The sequence below is a fragment of the Hemitrygon akajei genome, chromosome 14 (genome assembly GCF_048418815.1).
Source record: "Hemitrygon akajei chromosome 14, sHemAka1.3, whole genome shotgun sequence".
Lineage (NCBI taxonomy): Eukaryota > Metazoa > Chordata > Chondrichthyes > Myliobatiformes > Dasyatidae > Hemitrygon > Hemitrygon akajei.
In genome coordinates this window covers 106759656-106777592 of record NC_133137.1, presented here as the reverse complement: position 1 = coordinate 106777592, position 17937 = coordinate 106759656, and the positions used below count along the sequence as shown (strand labels likewise).

Below are 17937 nucleotides of genomic sequence, written 5' to 3'. Positions count from 1 at the left end.
TCATGTTAACCAAATCAAAAGACACACCGGGCCCACAATCCAAAACAGTGCGAGGGCACAAGCTGCACACAATAACGCACAATGAAAAGAAAGTCTGGCCAATCCATAACCCACAAAAGAATAAGCTGCCATAGCCATGGTAATCCCCCAAAACACTCCCCCCACCCCTTTACACAAACAAGAAAAAACAATTAACCCCTGAAACCTAGATCTACCTCCCCAACTGAGGACGATTGCAGGCATTACCAAACAAAAAACTTCCAAAGTGTTCCCCATACAACCAAACCTTCAATCTAATCTAGGGTGGCTTCCCTCCTGACAATTTATACCAACACTTATTTTACCTTTAATATATATAAGCTAAAGATAACACAGGTCAAGCAAAGCATTAAAAACACAAAAAAAAGGAAACTAAACGCCAGAGACACAAATCCCAAATATTTACATTTTGCTGGTTGAAAGTTTTTGTTTATCACATTCCGCAGCATAGCAGTTTGACCCGATCGCGTTCCACAAATTAAACTGGAAAAAATGAACAAAGAAGTGAATTGCGAAAATTAACAGTTTGCCTCGGCAGGAGGACCCTTCAATGCTGCATGAATAAACTAAAAAAAGTCATTGTTCTTCTCGTTCTTCTTCTCCCCAGCGCGAATGGTAAAACTCTTTGGCTACCTCTGGTGTATCGGAATGTTTTTTACCTTCATGTTGTCCCGGAGCCGGGCAGGATACAAGAGGCCGAACCTGACCCCTTTCCCGTAAAGCAGGGATTTCACCTCCTTGAAAGCGGCTTGTTTTTTTCCCAGCTTCGCACTAAAATCTTCATGACAAAACACGTGATGCCCGCGGAAATACAGCTCCTGCTTCCGTCTACTGATGATGCGTTGCTTATCTTGAAAGAAGTGAAAGAGAACCAGGAACGTTCTTGGTCTTGTTTGCTTGGTTTCAGAGACACCGGATGGTTTAGGCCCAACTTGGTGAGCGCGCGAAAGTACGAGAGGTCTTGGGAAGAAATTTGTCCCCAGCATTTCACCAAAAAACTCAGTCATAAATTTAACAGGGTCCAAACCTTCCAAATTTTCAGGAATGCCGACCCTCTCGAATTGGATCTCTGCGACTGATTTTCGAGGTCATCTGGTTTCCCTTCAGAAATGCGTTTTCGCTCTGCAGCGCTGCAATGGCGGCTCCGGCACTCGCCAGTCGGTCACTGTAATCATTCAGGCCATCTTCAACGTCACGAATGCGTTCGTCGTGTGACTCGTAATAAGACATAATTTGTTCCATGGTAGCATTCACTGGCGGCAAAGCATCTTCAAATTCTCTTTGTAGGGCAGAATGCACCGCTTGCATCATGTCAGTAAGAAGTACTAAGCGAAGCCTCTCCAAGTCATGGGGTAGAGCAGGTCCAGCCATTACTGTAACATCAGCTTTCTTGCTTGGGGCTTCGCTATCTTTTTCCCCAGTTTTACTTGGAAGCTGCATTTTGTTTGCCATGTCAGTGTCCAGCAACGTCCCGGGTTGTTCACAATGTTAAATATTCAGTTATCTCAAGCATTCGACAAAGATAAACAGGTAGATTTTCAATAAAAATTGGGAGCCACACTTAAACGCACCTACTCACTCCATGCTCAAGCTGGAAGTCCCATCTGGCTGACATGACCTATCCTTTGGAGTTGATGTTGCTCCTCCAATACGCTGGTGTTAGTGTGACTCCTTCCAGTTGAGCCTCAAAATCTTTTATAAGGTTCTTTGGTGTTATTGTTCCAGGCCTTTCAGGTACCTTCTGTAGGTGGTCCATGACCCAGCTCCAAGCAGTAATCTAGGATGGACGACTACTCGATAGACCAAACATTTTACTTGGGCCTGTAGGTCAAAGACTCTTTTCCTTAATCTTGCATAGACTCCACTAGCATTACTCAGATGGTGGTTGATACCTGGACATTTTCATTGACTCGTGTACAAGGATGCAAGAAGGTGAGAATTCACTTGGAGTGCAGGATATTCCTTCAGAACAAACTTTCTCTTTATTACAAGCTGACGTCAACAAGGGAGTCACATGTCCTAGAACAAATTTGAAGTTTCCATTATTCTTCTACTTCTTATCCACCTTACCTCCTTTATCTGTACCCAGCATGTGCTGTGTATACAGTGAGCGGCCGGCCTCTTGCAAGGTCAACTTTCGGCGCCCATGTGAGTCACCGGGCTTGGGTGCCTCGTCAGCTTCTTGATCTGTCTGCAATTGCGTCATTTTTGTAGTTGGAAAGAATTTGTACAAAGTCTGGGATTTATCTAAAGAACTAACTCTATTACAAGCTAACATCAACGGGAGTCTCTCGTCCCAGAGCTACTCTTAACACCACTATCTCTAGCCCACATGCACTGTGTAAACATAAAGTGAGGTAAGCATTTTGCAGTTTCATCCTTCTGTACCTGTGTGCTATGTGAGCTGTGTGCAGTTCCACTTTTGCCTTCTTCCCTGGCAAGCTTCCATACAGCAGTTAATTGCCATGGTTACCAATCCTGTAGGGACCCCTTTATCTTTCAACTAGATGCTCATTCCCCTAACTCTCTCTCTCATACTACAGAGCCAAGCATTCACTCTTCCCTATTATGAGTGTACTATCCATTACTACATTGCACAATGGTAAACTGTAATCCTGGAGCTTATGGGATTGTTGGTGGATTGGTGACTAGTTAAGAGTTAACTACACTCAGTGGCCATTTTATTAGCTACACCTGTATGCCTGCTTGTTAATGCAAATATCTAATCAGCCAATCATGTGGCAGCAACTCAATGCATAGAGAATGGTGCAAAAGAACAGAAAGTGTCCAGTGAGTGGCAGTTCTGTGGGCAAAAACACCTTGTTAATGAGAGAGGTCAGACTGGTTCAAGCTGACGGGTAAGTGACAGTAACACAAATGACCATGTATTGCATTCAGAGGTAATCTTCTGCACACCAGTGTGCAATACGTGCCACTGAGTAGGTGTTCTGGTCTTCTGCTGCTGTAGCCCATCCACTTCAAGGTTGAACATGATGTGCAGTCAGAGGAAATCTTCTGCACACCCTCTGTTCAAGAGGGAGCAACACTACTGTGCCACAGGAAAATAAGCGGCAGCTATAAAGGAGAGACTGAACACCCAACCTCATTCCATTCCTACTCTCACTGTTGCGTGGCACGGGCAGTAATCCCAAGATTACTACCTTTGTGGTCTTACTTCTCAACTCCCTATATTCTTCTTTCAGGAGAATTTCCTACCTATGTCATTGGTACCTATATATGCCATGACCTCTGGCTCCTCACCCTCCCACTTCGGGCTGATAAGGGTCTCGGCCCAAAACATCAACTGTTTACTCTTTTCCATAGATGCTGTCTGGCCTGCTGAGTTCCTCCAGCAATTTGGGTGTGCTGTGATTAGTGTTGGGTCTTTTGGTTGGGTGTTCAGTCTCTCCTTTATAGCTGCCGCTTATTTTTCTGTGGCACAGTAGTGTTGCTCCCTCTTGAACAGAGGGTGTGCAGAAGATTTCCTCTGACTGCACATCATGTTCAGGCTTGAAGTGGATGAGCTACAGCAGCAGAAGACCAGAACACCTACTCAGTGGCACTGTATTAGGTACAGGAGGTATAGTTCACTTTAGCCCGCAGTTTGTGGTTCAGGCCGGTTTGAATCAGTTGTAGACTTGCTCTGCCTGAGAGTATCATCCCAGCAGAGGTCCCTTATGTGTCGCTCTACTACAGAGATCATCCCCCATTCTCCTGTACAGTGTCATGGAGCCATTTCACTCTTCTCTGCTGCAGCAGTACAGTCAGGGTGCTATCAGGCAGCTCTAGCAATCCAGGTTCAGTCCTTACCTCAGATTCTGTCTGTCTGGTGTTTGCTTGGTCTCCCATTATGCAAGTTTGTCTTGTGCTCCAGTTTCCTCCAGATCCCAAAGATGTGATCCCTTGAGACTTGTGAACAGTCCTGTGCTGGCATTGGAGAGGGTTCAGAGGAGGTTCACAAGGATGATTCCAGGAATGAAAGGGTTATCATACAAGGATTTAATGACTCTGGGTCTGTACTCACTAGAATCTAGAAGGATGAGAGAGGATCTCATTGAAACCTTTTGAATGTTGAAAGGCCTAGACAGTGTTGATGTGGAAAGGATGTTTCTCATGGTGGGGGAGTCTAGGACAAAGAGGATACAGCATCAGGGTGTAAGGGCATCTATTTAAAACAGAGATGAGGCGAAAATTCTTTAGCCATAGGGCGATGAATTTGTGGAATTTGTTACCACAGGCAGCTGTGGAGGCCAGGTCGTTGGGTGTATTGATAGATACTTGATTGGCCATGACATCAAAGGTTACAGGGAGTGGGGCTGGGGAGGGGGGGAAAGGATCAGCCATGATTGAATGGCAGAACAGACTCGATGGGCCAAATGGTCTAATTCTGCACCCATGTCATATGGTCTTATGTGCTGATAGGCTAATTGACGAATGTCAGCTGAATGGATGGAGAATCATTCCCAGTTGTAAGTTACTGGGAAATGGGGGGGGGGGGGGGGGGGAAGGAAGGGAATAACAGGTAGCATAGCTTCTCTCTGTTTTCTGAAGAAATATAAGAAATAAAGATATCATCTTGGTCTTATTAAATATCAACATCTCCCAAAAAATACGCCATTTTCCTCTGTCTCACATTTTCTTTGTCTCTTGTCTTATCATTGTCAATATCTGTATCTCCTTATCTGCCCTCCAATCTGTCTTGTCCCACCTGGAAAATGGGGGTCTCATATGCCAGACTGCTGTTTGTAGACTTCAGAGTGGCATTTAACACCATCGTACTGCAGAAACTGGTGGGGAAACTCCTCGCTGGGTTTCAACACCACCATCTGCAACTGCATACCGGACTTCTTAACAGAAAGGCCACAGTCATTTCCTGTGGGCAATGTCTCTAGTCCCATTACACTGAGCAATGGCGCTTCACAAGGCCGTGTGCTTAACTCACTGCTGATGCATGATACCGTCACAGGATTTAGCTCAAACCGTGTCATCAAGTTTGTAGATGACATTAGAGTAGCTGGCCTAATCAACAATGATGATTAGATGGAGTACAGAGAGGAAATGGAGTTGCTGGTAGATTGGTGTGAGAAGAGTAGTTGGCCTCATCAACAACGATGATTAGATGGAGTACAGAGAGGAAATGGAGTTGCTGGTAGATTGGTGTGAGAAGAGTAGTTGGCCTCATCAACAGCGATGATTAGATGGAGTACAGAGAGGAAATGGAGTTGCTGGTAGATTGGTGTGAGAAGAGTAGTTGGCCTCATCAACAACGATGATTAGATGGAGTACAGAGAGGAAATGGAGTTGCTGGTAGATTGGTGTGAGAAGAGTAGTTGGCCTCATCAACAACGATGATTAGATGGAGTACAGAGAGGAAATGGAGTTGCTGGTGTGAGGAGCAACCTAAGCCTGTGCTTTCTACAATCAGACAGGAGACAACAATGTATAAAAACCAGAACAGTCAGGATGGGAAACAGTTTCTTCCCTCAGGTCATTAGCCTTCTGAACTCCCTGCTGCATCGCATTCGAAGTGTCACTGGTTAATCAACTCCATACCTTATACTATTTAATTAATGCACTTAAGTTTGTTATTTCTGCATGATTATCTGGAGATTTTATCCATACCTTCATAAGTTACTGTGTGTCCTGTGCACTACTGTGCTTTACGTCCTGCTTCGGAGAAACATTGTCTCATTTCTATATGCATTGCACGTCAGAATCAGATTTAATACCACCAGCATATGTCATGAAATTTGTTAATGTTGCAGCAGCAGCGTAATGAAATACAAGATAGATGAATTGAGAGCAAAAAACTGAGCTACATTAAGGATATATGTATGTTGATTAAATAGTTAAAATAAGTAGTGGGGAAACAAAACGTCCATTCAGAAATCAGATGGCAAAGGGGAAGAAGCTGTGGTGGAGATCCTTAATAGATGCCACCTTCCTAAGGCATTGCTCCTTGAAGATGTCTTGGATACTACGGATGCTGGTACCCATGATGGAGCTTACTAATTCTAAAAGTTTTTGCAAATTATTTCCATTTTGTACTGTAGTTCTCCCCTCCCCCCCCCATATCTGATGCTGATGCAGCCAGTCAGAATGCTCTCCACGTTACTTTTGTAGAAGTTTTTGACTGTTGCAGTTGACAAACCAAATCAACTCAAACTCCTAATGAAATATAGCCACTGTTTTGCCTTCTATATAGCTGTATCAATATGTTGGGACCAATTTAGATCCTTAGAGATCTTGACACCCAGGAACTTGAAATTGCTTACTCTCTCCACTTCTGATCCCTGTATGAGGATTGGTGTCTATTCCCTCATCTTCCCCTTTCCGAAGTCCACAATCGGCTCTTTGGTCTTGCTGACAGTGAGTGCGAGGTTGTTGCTGTGACACCACTCAACCAACTGCAATATCTCACTCCTGTATACACTTTCGTCACCATCTGAAACTCTGCCAACAATAGTTGTATTATCAACAAATTTATAGGTGGCATCTGAGCTGTGTCTGGCAGCACAGTAATGGGTATAGAGAGAGTAGAACAGTGGGCTAAGCAGAGGTGCACCGTACCAGTGCTGATTGTAAGCAAGGTGGAGATGTTACTTCCAATCTACACAGGTTACATAGGAAACCTACAGCGGAATACAGGCCTACAAAGCTGTGCCAAACATGTCCTTACCTGAGAAATTACCTAGGGTTACCCATAGCCCTCTATTTTTCTGAGCTCCACATACCTGTCCAGGAGTCTCTTAAAAGACCCTATCCACCTTCACCACTGTCGCTGGCAGCCCATTCCACACACTCACCACTCTCTGCATTAAAAAATTTAACCCTGATATCTCCTCTGTACCTACTTCCACCTTAAAACTGTGCCCTCTCATGCTTGCCATTTCAGCCCTAGGAAAAAACCTCTGACCATCCACGCAATCAATGCCTTTCATCATCTTATACACCTCTATCAGGTCACCTCTCACCCTCTCGCTCCAAGGAGAAAAGGCCGAGTTCACTCAACCTGTCTTCATAAGGCATGCTCCCCAATCCAGGCAACATCCTTGTAAATCTCCTCTGCACCCTTTTGATGGATTCCACGTCCTTCCTGTAGTGAGGTGACCAGAACTGAGCACAATACTCCAAGTGGGGTCTAACCAGGGTCCTATATAGCTGCAACATTACCTCTCAGCTCCTAAACTCAATCCTATGGTTGATGAAGGCCAATGCACTGTATGCCTTCTTAACCACAGAGTCAACCTGCGCAGCAGCTTTGAGTGTCCTATGGACTCGGACCCCAAGATCCCTCTGATCCTCCGCACTGCCAAGAGTCTTACCATTAATACTAATGGTTGTGGTCTTCCGGTTAGGAAGTCGAGGATCCAGTTGCAGAGGAAGCTAAAGAAGTCCAGATTCTGTAGCTTTCTGATTAGGACAGTAGGAATGATGGTGTTAAACGCAGAGCTGTAGATAATAAACAGGATTCTGACATTGTCTAGGTGATCCAAGGCTGCGTGGAGAGCCTTTGAGATTGTGTCGACTTTTTGTTGCGATAGGTAAATTGCAGTAGGTTGTGGTTCTTCCTGAGGCAGGTGTTGATTCTAGCCATGACCAACCTCTCAAAGCATTTCATCACCATCGATGTGAGTGCTACTGGATAATATTTGTTGAGGCAGGCTCTTGCTGCTCTTCTTGGGGGCTGGTATAATTGTTGTCCTTTTGAAGCAGGTGGGAACTTCCGACTATAGCAGTGAGGGGTTGAAAATGTCCTTGAATACTGCTGCCAGTTGGTTGGCACAGGTTTTCCGAGGCTTACCAGGGACTCCATCAGGCTCTGCTGCCTTGCAAGGGTTTACCCTCCTTAAAGACAGCCTGACATCAGCCTCTGAGACAGCGATCACAAGGTCACCAGTTGTTGCATGGTTCCTCATAACTTTGGTTTTACTCTCCATTTCAAAGCGAGCATAATGAGCTCGCCTGGTCATGAAGCACGACTGCCATTCACGATGTTGGTTTTTGTGTTGTAGCAAACCCTACGAGAGTTGACGTGAATCTGATGTAGCCTCTGACCTCTCCCAGAATTGTTTCTTGGCCTGTAGGCACACACTCATCCACACAGGTTCTAATGAAGTCAGTAACAACTGCAGCATACTCATCCAGATTCGAAGATGTCTCCCTGAATACAGTCCAGTCCACTGATTCAAAGCAGTCCTGTAGGCGCTCCTGTGCTTCCCTTGTCCAGACCTTCTTGGTCCTCACTACTGGTGCTGCAGTCTTCGGTCTCTGCCTATACTCAGGGAGCAGAAGTACAGCCAGGTGATCAGATGTGAGCAAGGGATAGCACTCCTGACCTTGGTGTAACAGTGTCCGGTGTGTTGTTTTCTCTGCTGTTACAGGTGATTTGTTGATAGTTATTATTTTGTGACTTTATCAAGCTGGCCTGATTAAATTCCCCTAAAATTGCTGGGGAAGACATCAGGGTGTGCTGTTTCATGCCTGTTGATCACATCACTCAGTTTGTCTAGAGCCTGCTTGACATTGATCTGAGGTGGAATGTACACCACTACCAAAATAGTCACAGAAATCTCCCATGGCAGGTAACATGGCTGGCTCATTGTGAACGTCTTAAAACTTCTTCACTGACTGTACAGCTCACAGATGCAATTTTAGTTTTTAGCTGTAGCAGGCAAAAATGAGAATATGTGATAATTTCCATCGTTTTCAATGAGGGCTGCTGTTTTCAGGTCACTCGTGTTGGCACCCCGGAACACTAACATGTATATAGTTAAATGACAATAAACTTGACTTATTCACTTAAATTTGTGTTGTCAGCAAACTCAGAAATGTTACTTTTGGTCTGTTGTTGATTCAGATTTTGAATAGTTGGAGCCCAAGAATCACTCCAGTACCTCAGTAGTCAGCTGAGAGGAAGACATTTATTCTTTTTCAGCATTTTCTATCTATTAATCCAACATTTAACCCACACTAACATATCGCCAGTTCTGTGGATTCTAATCTTGTTTATCAACTTCCTTTGTGAATCTGCGTCAAAACTGTTTTGAAACTCTAAATGTACTACATCCGCTGTTTTCCTCCCCAACTAGTCCAGTTGACACGTCCACAAAGAACTTCTAAAGATTAGTAGAACATGATTCCGCTTTTCATGAATACAGTTTGATTCTGCTTTTTGACTGCCTTGATACTCCCATACTTCATTAGAGATGCCAACATCTAATCTCCCCGTTCAGTCTCTCCCTCCTTTTCTAAATGGCAGGGTCATACTTGCTGCCCTCCAAACTGCAGCATCTATTCCAAAATCTAGAATTCTTTGAAGTATTGGTCATCATGTTCTTTGGATTTGTGAGTTTTCAGACTTATTAACTTCTCTAGTAGTTTGTTTTACTTCTGTTTATTTCATAAATGCTAGTGAACCCTTGGTTCTCCAATATTTCTAGAAGCTTTCTTTTGTGTCTGTGTGGACAGACACAGCGTTTAGTTCCTCTGCCATTTCCTTATTCCCCATTACAAATTCTGCCAAGTCTGCCCGTATGATACACACATTTGTCATTGCGGCTAGTTTTCCTTTTATATACTAATAGTAGCTTTTGCAGACTGATTTTATTTCTTGCTAGTTCACTGTCATTCTATCTCCTCTCCCTTCAACAATTTCTTGGTTGTCCTTGCTGAATTCTAAAATGTTTCCAGTCCGTATACTTGCTGCTTCAACTGGTAGGTAAGCCTTCCTATCGACTTAGAATCATTTCCATTGTGTTTCACCTTTCCTGTTGTATTTTTGTGCCTTAAAGGAATGTACATTCCTGTATTTCTTTAAAGGTTTGCCATTTTCTATTCACTATCATACAATTTAATGCTTTCATGCTGTTTCCCATCCTAGCAGAGCCAATGGATTTTTTTCATGAAACGCATCACCTTCTCTCAACCCCTCCATCTCCACCGCATCTGCTCTCAGGATGAGGCTTTTCTACCACCCCAATAGCCTCCACGTCCAGCACATAATTCTCTGGAACTTCCACCATCTCCAACGAGATCCCACCACCAAGCACAGCTTTCCCTCTTTCTACCCTGCCCCCCACATTCAATTTTCCGTAGGGATTGCTCCCTACACGACTCCCTTGGCCATTCATCACTCGCCACTGATCTCCCTCCTGGCATTTATGCTTGCAAGAAGAACAAGTGCTACACCTGCCTCTACACCTCCTCCCTCACCACCATTCAGGGCCCCAAACGGTCCTTCCAGGTGAGGCGACACTTCACCTGTGAGCCTATTGAGGTCATACATTGTATGCGGTGCCCCTGGTGTAGCCTCTTGTGTATCGGTGAGACCTGACATAGACTGAGAGACTGCTTCGCTGAGCACCTGCACTCTGTCCACCAGGAAAAGCAGGATCCCCCAGTGGTGCCCATTTTAATTTCACTTTCCACTCCCATTCTGATATGCCAATCCATGGCCTGTAGTGTCGTCATGAGGCCACGTTCAGGTTGGTGGAACAACACCTTATATTCCGAGCACCACACACAAAATGCTGGAGGAACTCTGCGATTTTTGCCAGGCAGTATCTATGGGAAAATGTTTCGGGTTGAAACCCTTTGGCAGGACTTGGGGAGAGAAAGCTAAGGAGTGGATTTGAAAGGTGGGTGGAGGGGAGAATGGGTTGCTCAGATTTCCAGCATCTGCAGATTTTCTGTTGTTTGTGGCCTTGTATTCCGTCTGGGTAATGTCGACTCAAACTTACAGTAATGCCTCCCCCCTTCACAATTCCCCATCCCCTTTCCCTCTCTCACCTTGCCTGCCCATCGCCTCCCTCTGGGGGAGCCTTTTCTTTCTTCCATGGCCTTCTGTTCCCTCCTATCAGACTGTCCCTTCTCCAGCCCTGTATCTCTTTCACCAATCAGCTTCCCAGCTTTTTCCTTCACTCCTCCCAGTTTCACCTATCACCTTCTGCTGGCTCTCTCCCTCTCCCACCTTTTATATCTACTTGTCATCTTTTTTTCTCCAGTCCTGCCAAAGGGTCTCAGCCCAAAACGTTGACTGTACTCTGTTCCATAGATGTTGCCTGGCCTGCTGAGTTCCTCTAGCATTTTGTGTGTTGTTGCTTCTTCAAACCTTCTGGTTTCCTTTACTTAAATTGTAAACCTTGGGCTCTTCCAAGCCCAATGTTAAATTCCTGAATATTATGCTCACACTTTCCTGATGGCCCTTGTCATTGTACTTGACCTAATATTGTCTGTTCCTTAGTATCCTCATCCCAAAGTACAACTTGTATTAATTTCAGGGATTCACCCTCTGCTGCTACTGCCTGTACAGTGTGTAGATTGTTAGCTCATATTACAAGCATGTCTTATTTCCTTATTTATGCTGTGCCCTCTAAACAATTCCCAGCAGTATTTTCTGCCGCTTGATAGCTCTTTGCTTCACTCAAACCAATTTGAAATCTATATTATTAGTCCTTGAGCCAGTAGGTTTGGTCGGTACCATGTGAGGGGAATAATGTTCATAGGATTTTTGGCAAGGTATACATCTCTAGAGCTAGAAAATATGTGATGGCATTGCAACAGTGGTAGCTTTATGTGTGCTGTCATGCATTTTATAACACTACCCTAAAATAAGCATTTCTGAAAAGTGGCCAATATAAAGTACAACATATATATTCAACCTAGTGGTATTTTGTCATCAGTGATCCCTCAACATTGAAATTTGTCACAACGATAGCTGAGTTCAAGCACTTTTTATCAAACGTTGTTATAAAATTTACATTAAAAACTATGTCATTGCTTGCAGTACAGTACCCAATTTCAGTAGAGTGAATCATTTCATTTTAGAAAAATGTTTGTCTGTTGTTCATTTTGGAAAAGTCAATAAAACCCTAGGACACATATAATCACATGGATTGTAGAGAATTTATTCAGGAATTCAAATAAGTAATCACTTTTTGTATATATTCCATATTAACTTCAGTACAACAGAAAATGTTACCCCACCCTCCAAAAGGTAAAAAACCTCATTTGGAGAGATTTCTGGAGTTTTATCAATGTCATGATATTTTCCATATTGTTGTATCAAATCAAAACAATCTTAAGCTTTTGTCATAGCATGTAGAATTACAGTACAATAATTCAAATGTAGGGTTCCACACGGCCATAACCTAGGCCCCATTTGGTTGTAAAATGAATATATTTAATCAAAGACTGCTTTCCATACTTTCATAACCTATTAATAATCACAATTTTCTAAATCTTCAACATCTTCATCTGAACTTTCCACACACTCTGAGGTGGATGCCTGGTTCTCACAGTCTGCCAGTCTACACATGTCAGTCTCTCATCGTTGAAGGTTGCATAGCATTGCTCACCAAAGGCAATGTCCTTGGGGGCTGCCTTTGCTGGAGAGATGCTAATGAGGTCCCGCTTCTCTGCAAATGGGTTGACCCATTCACGTATGAGGCTAACCACTGCTGAAACTGCTTCTTCATCTTTCTGGATTCTTGGCCGCTGTAGCTCCACATGACAAAGCTCAGATTTGTTGACTTGCACCATCTCCCTTAACTGTCCCAGGAGTGCACTGCAGTGCTCAGTTGTTATGTAGTAACGCTTGATAGCTCCAGCATTCAGGCTGAACCGTGATGTGCCTCCAGGAGTCTGTGATTTGTTCACTGTGGCTTCAGTAGCCTGGTCCACAGGGATCTGCCCAAAGGGGTTGTTACTCGACAGCTGCACTGAGAATTGGCCTGTCTGGAAGGCCTCATACACAGAAGGATTCTTCTCTGGGAGGTTCATCATCTGAGCAAAGTAAGGGGACAGGTACCTGGCATAATTCATCTTATCATAGGCAAAAGCACCATGGGATCATGGTTCTTATAACATGGAGGTGCAACTCCCAGTCTCCCTCACGAGAGGCATGCAGAAGCCCAGGAACTACGTTCTCTACCATGTCAATGTATGATATTCAGAATGCGGTTAGCTCTCCATCGTTGTGACGGAGGTGTTCCAGAAAGTCTATCCACAGGGTTATCAGCTCAGCTAAGAGTTGACTTCTGTTGGTTCAAGTCACTGGCCATGTCGTTCACACGGTCTAAGAATGATTTGAGGAAGCTACCACCGCTGCAATGCTATCTCATATTTTCTAGCACTAGGGGTGTATACCTTGCCAAAAATCACTATAAGAATTATTCCCCCCAAATGGTACCGGTGGCCCAAATTTGGGGTCCTGGCTCACGGACTATATGTTCTGCTGAGCTATGATCCCTTGAAACTAAGGTAATAATGTCATGTTTGTTACCTCAGCTCAGTTTCCTTCCTAAATACTGAACAGCAAGGAATATTTTTTCAGCTTTGATCATCTCGTCCCAGTACCGAAGCCCCAGTGGCTCCAATGACTACAGACCGGTGGCATTGACCTCCCACATCATGAAGACCCTGGAGAGACTTATTCTAGAGCAGCTCCGGCCTGTGGTTAGGCACACTTAGACCCCCTCCAGTTCGCCTACCAGCCCCGACTAGGAGTTGAGGATGCCATCGTCTACCTGCTGAACCGTGTCTACGCCCACCCGGACAAGCCGGTGAGCACTGTGAGGATCATGTTTTTTGACTTCTCCAGTGTGTTCAACACCATCCGCCCGGCTCTGCTGAGTGAGAAGCTGACAGTGATGCAGGTGGATGCTTCCCTGGTGTCATGGATTATTGATTACCTGACTGGCAGACCACAGTACGGGCACTTGCAACACTGTGTGTCAGACAGAGTGGTCAGCAGCACTGGGGCTCCACAGGAGACTGTCCTGTCTCCCTTTCTCTTCATCATCTACACCTCGGACTTCAACTACTGAACAGAGTCTTGCCATCTTCAGAAGTTTTCTGATGACTCTGCCATAGTTGGATGCATCAGCAAGGGAGATGAGGCTGAGTACAGGGCTACGGTGGGAAACTTTGTCACATGGTGTGAGCAGAATCATCTGCAGCTTAATGTGAAAAAGACTAAAGAGCTGGTGGTGGACCTGAGGAGGGCTAAGGCACCGGTGACCCCTGTTTCTATCCAAGGGGTCAGTGTGGACAAACTGAAGGATTACAAATACAAAGTTTGTACCTGGGGATACGAATGGACAATAAACTGGAATGGTCAAAGAACACTGAGGCTGTCTACAAGAAGGGTCAGAGCCGTCTCTATTTCCTGAGGAGACTGAGGTCGTTTAACATCTGCCAGACGATGCTGAAGATGTTCTACTAGTCTGTGGTGGCCAGTGCTATCGTGTTTGCTGTTGTGTGCTGGGGCAGCAGGCTGAGGGTAGCAGACACCAACAGAATCAACAGACTCATTCATAAGGCCAGTGATGTTGTGGGGGTGGAACTGGACTCTCTGACGGTGGTGTTTGAAAAGAGGATGCTGTCCAAGTTGCATGCCATCTTGGACAATGTCTCCCATCCACTCCATAATGTACTGGTTAGGCACAGGAGTACATTCAGCCAGAGACTCATTCCACCGAGATGTAACATTGAGCGTCATAGGAAGTCATTCCTACCTGTGGCCATCAAACTTTACAACTCCTCCCTCAGAGTGTCAGACAGACACCCTGAGCCAATAGGCTGGTCCTGGACTATTTCCACTTGGCATTATTTACTTATTATATTTTAATTATTTATGGTTTTATATTGCTATATTTCTTCACTATTCTTGGTTGGTGCGTCTGTAATAAAACCTAATTTCCCTCGGGATCAATAAAGTATGTCTGTCTGTCTGAAACAGCATTGCGATACTTGTTTTGGATTTATTTGTACCCTTAATTCAGCCACCTTGTTGCAGATATAGTGTGCATTTAAAAATAGTATTTTTAAATCAGGGAAGTACTCCTTGAATATCCCAGCCAATATTTAATCACACAACCAACAGCAGTTCACCTTGTCTAAAATGTAGTTGTTTTAGGATTCTGCTGTGCTCTGGCTAGTTACTGGAGTTCTCCTAAATTTAAATTGCTTTATTGGCTCCAACTCTTTACATAATTGAGGTGGTTACTCAGGAGATGGACACAGAGTATATGGAAGTGAGGCAAAGCAGCAGTGTGGTCATGGACCCTATAGGGACTACAGACAAGGAGATATTTTCAGACTTGAGGCAAATTAAGGTGGTTAAGTTCCCGGGGTCCGACTGGATTGTTCCCCTGGATTCTGTAGGAGGCAAGTGCAGAAATTGCAGGGACACTAGTGAGTTATTTAAAACATCTTTAGTGATAGGTGAGGTACAGGAGGATTGGAGGGTAGCTAATGTTCTGCTGTTTAAGAAAGGTTCTAAAACTAAACCAGGAAATTATAGGCCAGTGAGCCTGATATCAGTAGTGGGAAAGTTATTGGAAGGTATTGTAAGGAACTGGATATATGAGTATTCGGATAGATGTGGATTTATTAGGGCTAGTCAGCATGGCTTCATGCATGGCTGGTTGTGTCCAGCCAACCTTACAGAGTTTTTCAATGAAGTTACCAGGAAAATTGATGAAGGCAAGGCGTGGATGTTGTCTGCATGGACTTTAGTTAGGTAATTGACAAGGTCTCTCTTGGAAGGTTGATGAAGAACGTTTAATCACTTGGCGGCATTCAGGGTGAAGTAGTAAATTGGATTAGACATTGGTTTTGTGGGAGAAGCCAGAGAGTGGTAGCAGAGGGTTGCCTCTGACTAGTGGGGTGCCACAGAGTTCAGTGCTGGATCTGTTGTTTGTCATCTATATCAATGATCTGGATGATAATGTGGTGAACCCAATTGGCAGATATACGTATGACATCAAGATTGTGCTGTACTGATTACTGAGAAAGACTACCAAAGCTTGCAACAGGATCTGGACCAGCTGGAAAAATGGGAGATGGAATATAATGCAGACAAGTGCAAAGTTTTGCACTTTAATAGGACCAACCAGGGTGCGCCAACCAGTGAACAGTAGGACACTGAGGGGTGTGGTAGAGCACAGGGATCTGGGAATACAGGTCCATAATTCATTGAAAGTGGCACCACCGGTAGTTAGGGTTGAAAAGAAAGCATTTGGCACATTGGCCTTCATAAATCAATGTTTTGAATACAGGAAATGGAATATTATGTTGAGGTTGTGTAAGGCCTAATTTGGAGTACCGTGTTGTATACAGTTTTGGTCACCTACCTACAGGAAAAATATAAATAAAGTTGAAAGAGTACAGGGGGAATTTATAATGATGATGCTGGGTCTGGAGGACCAGAGTTAAAGGGAAAGATTGAATAGGTTGACTTTATTCCTTAGAATGTAGAAGATTGAGAGGAGATTTGATAGAGGTATACAAAATTATGGGCAGTATAGATAGAGTAAATGCAAGCAGGCTTTTTCCACTGAGGTTGAGTGGATCTACAACTAGAGGTCATGGGTTAAGGATGAAAGGTGAGAAGTTTAAGGGGAACATGAGGGGAAACTACTTCACTCAGAGGGTCGTGAGAGTGTGGAATGAGCTGCCAGTACAAACGGTGCATGCAAGCTCGATTTCAATGTTTCAGAGAAGTTTGGATGTTTGGTACATGGATGGTAGTGGTATGGGTCTCTGTACAGGTCAGTGTGAATGTAGTTTGAATGGTTTGGCAAGGATTAGATGGGCTGAAGGGTCTGTTTCTGTGCTGGTCAGTCTATGACTTTACTCCTTGATATCCCAGCCAATACTTATTCATACAGACAACAGCAGACTGTCTTGTCTAAAACATTGTTTTAGGATTCTGCTGTGCACTGGATAGTTACTGTAGTTCCCCTAACTCTAAATTGCCTTATTGGCTCCAACAGCTTAGGTAATTGAGGTGATGCAAGGCTGCTCAGGGCAGTGGCTGTCATTTACCACTGACCAGCTGCCTCTGCCTTTGGTCAGTGCTGTACCTCGCTGAACTGAAACCAACAATACACGATCAGTACTGGTGATGGCAGTGGAAAGGACACAACCCTCAATGTTTTTCATTGTTATGTTTTGCAGAGCAAGCGGGACACTATGTTTTACTATCCAGTTTCTGCCAACAAGAAGCTGGGTGTGTTCGCAGTACGTAAAGGGCGATACAAAGCCCACTACTACACTCAAGGTAAGGCAGCTCAGAGAGGATGAGCACAAGTCTTCCAAATTTACGCAGTTGAATGTTTCAACTTAACAGCTTACCATGTGTCAGCAAGGCAGCGTAGTGGTTAGCACAGCACTTTACAGCTCCAGCGACCATAAGATATAGGAGCAGAAGTAAGCCATTCGGCCCATTGAGTCTGTTCTGCCATTCAATCATGGCTGATCCAATTCTTCCAGTCATCGCCACTCCCCTGCCTTCTCCCCATACCCTTTGATGCCCTGGCTAACCAAGAACCTATCTATCTCTGCCTTAAATACACCCAATGACTTGGCCTCCACAGCCGCTCATGGCAACAAATCAACACAGATTTACCATGCTCTGACTAAAGTAATTTCTTCGCATCTCAGTTCTAAATGGATGTCCTTCAATCCTGAAGTCGTGCCCTGTTGTCCTGGACTCCCCTACCATAGGAAATAACTTTACCATATCTAATCTGTTCAGGCCTTTTAACATTCGGAATGTTTCTGTGAGATCCCCCCTCATTCTGAACTCCAGGGAATACAGCTCAAGAGCTGCCTCATACGGTAACCCTTTCATTCCTGGAATCATTCTTGTGAATCTTCTCTGAACCCTCTCCAATGTCAGTATGTCCTTTCTAAAATAAGGAGCCCAAAACTGCACACAATACTGCGACCCAGCTTCAATTCCCGCCGCTGCCTGTGAGGAGTTTGTACGTTCTCACTATGACTACATGGGTTTCCTCCGAGTACTCTGGTTTCCTCCCACAGTCCAAAGACGTACTGGTTGGTAAGTTACTTGATCATGGTAAACTGTCCCATCATTAGGCTGGGGTT

At 44.3% G+C, this 17937-nt stretch overlaps 1 protein-coding gene across 1 annotated transcript in view; it reads left to right on the top strand.

Annotated features, from left to right (window-relative positions):
• arsa (arylsulfatase A) overlaps positions 1–17937 on the top strand; it is a 45530-nt gene that overhangs the window by 25288 nt on the left and 2305 nt on the right. The window contains exon 6 of the mRNA XM_073066895.1: positions 17005–17107. Coding sequence (XP_072922996.1) covers positions 17005–17107 — 103 coding nt within the window. The remainder of the gene's footprint in view (positions 1–17004; positions 17108–17937) is intronic.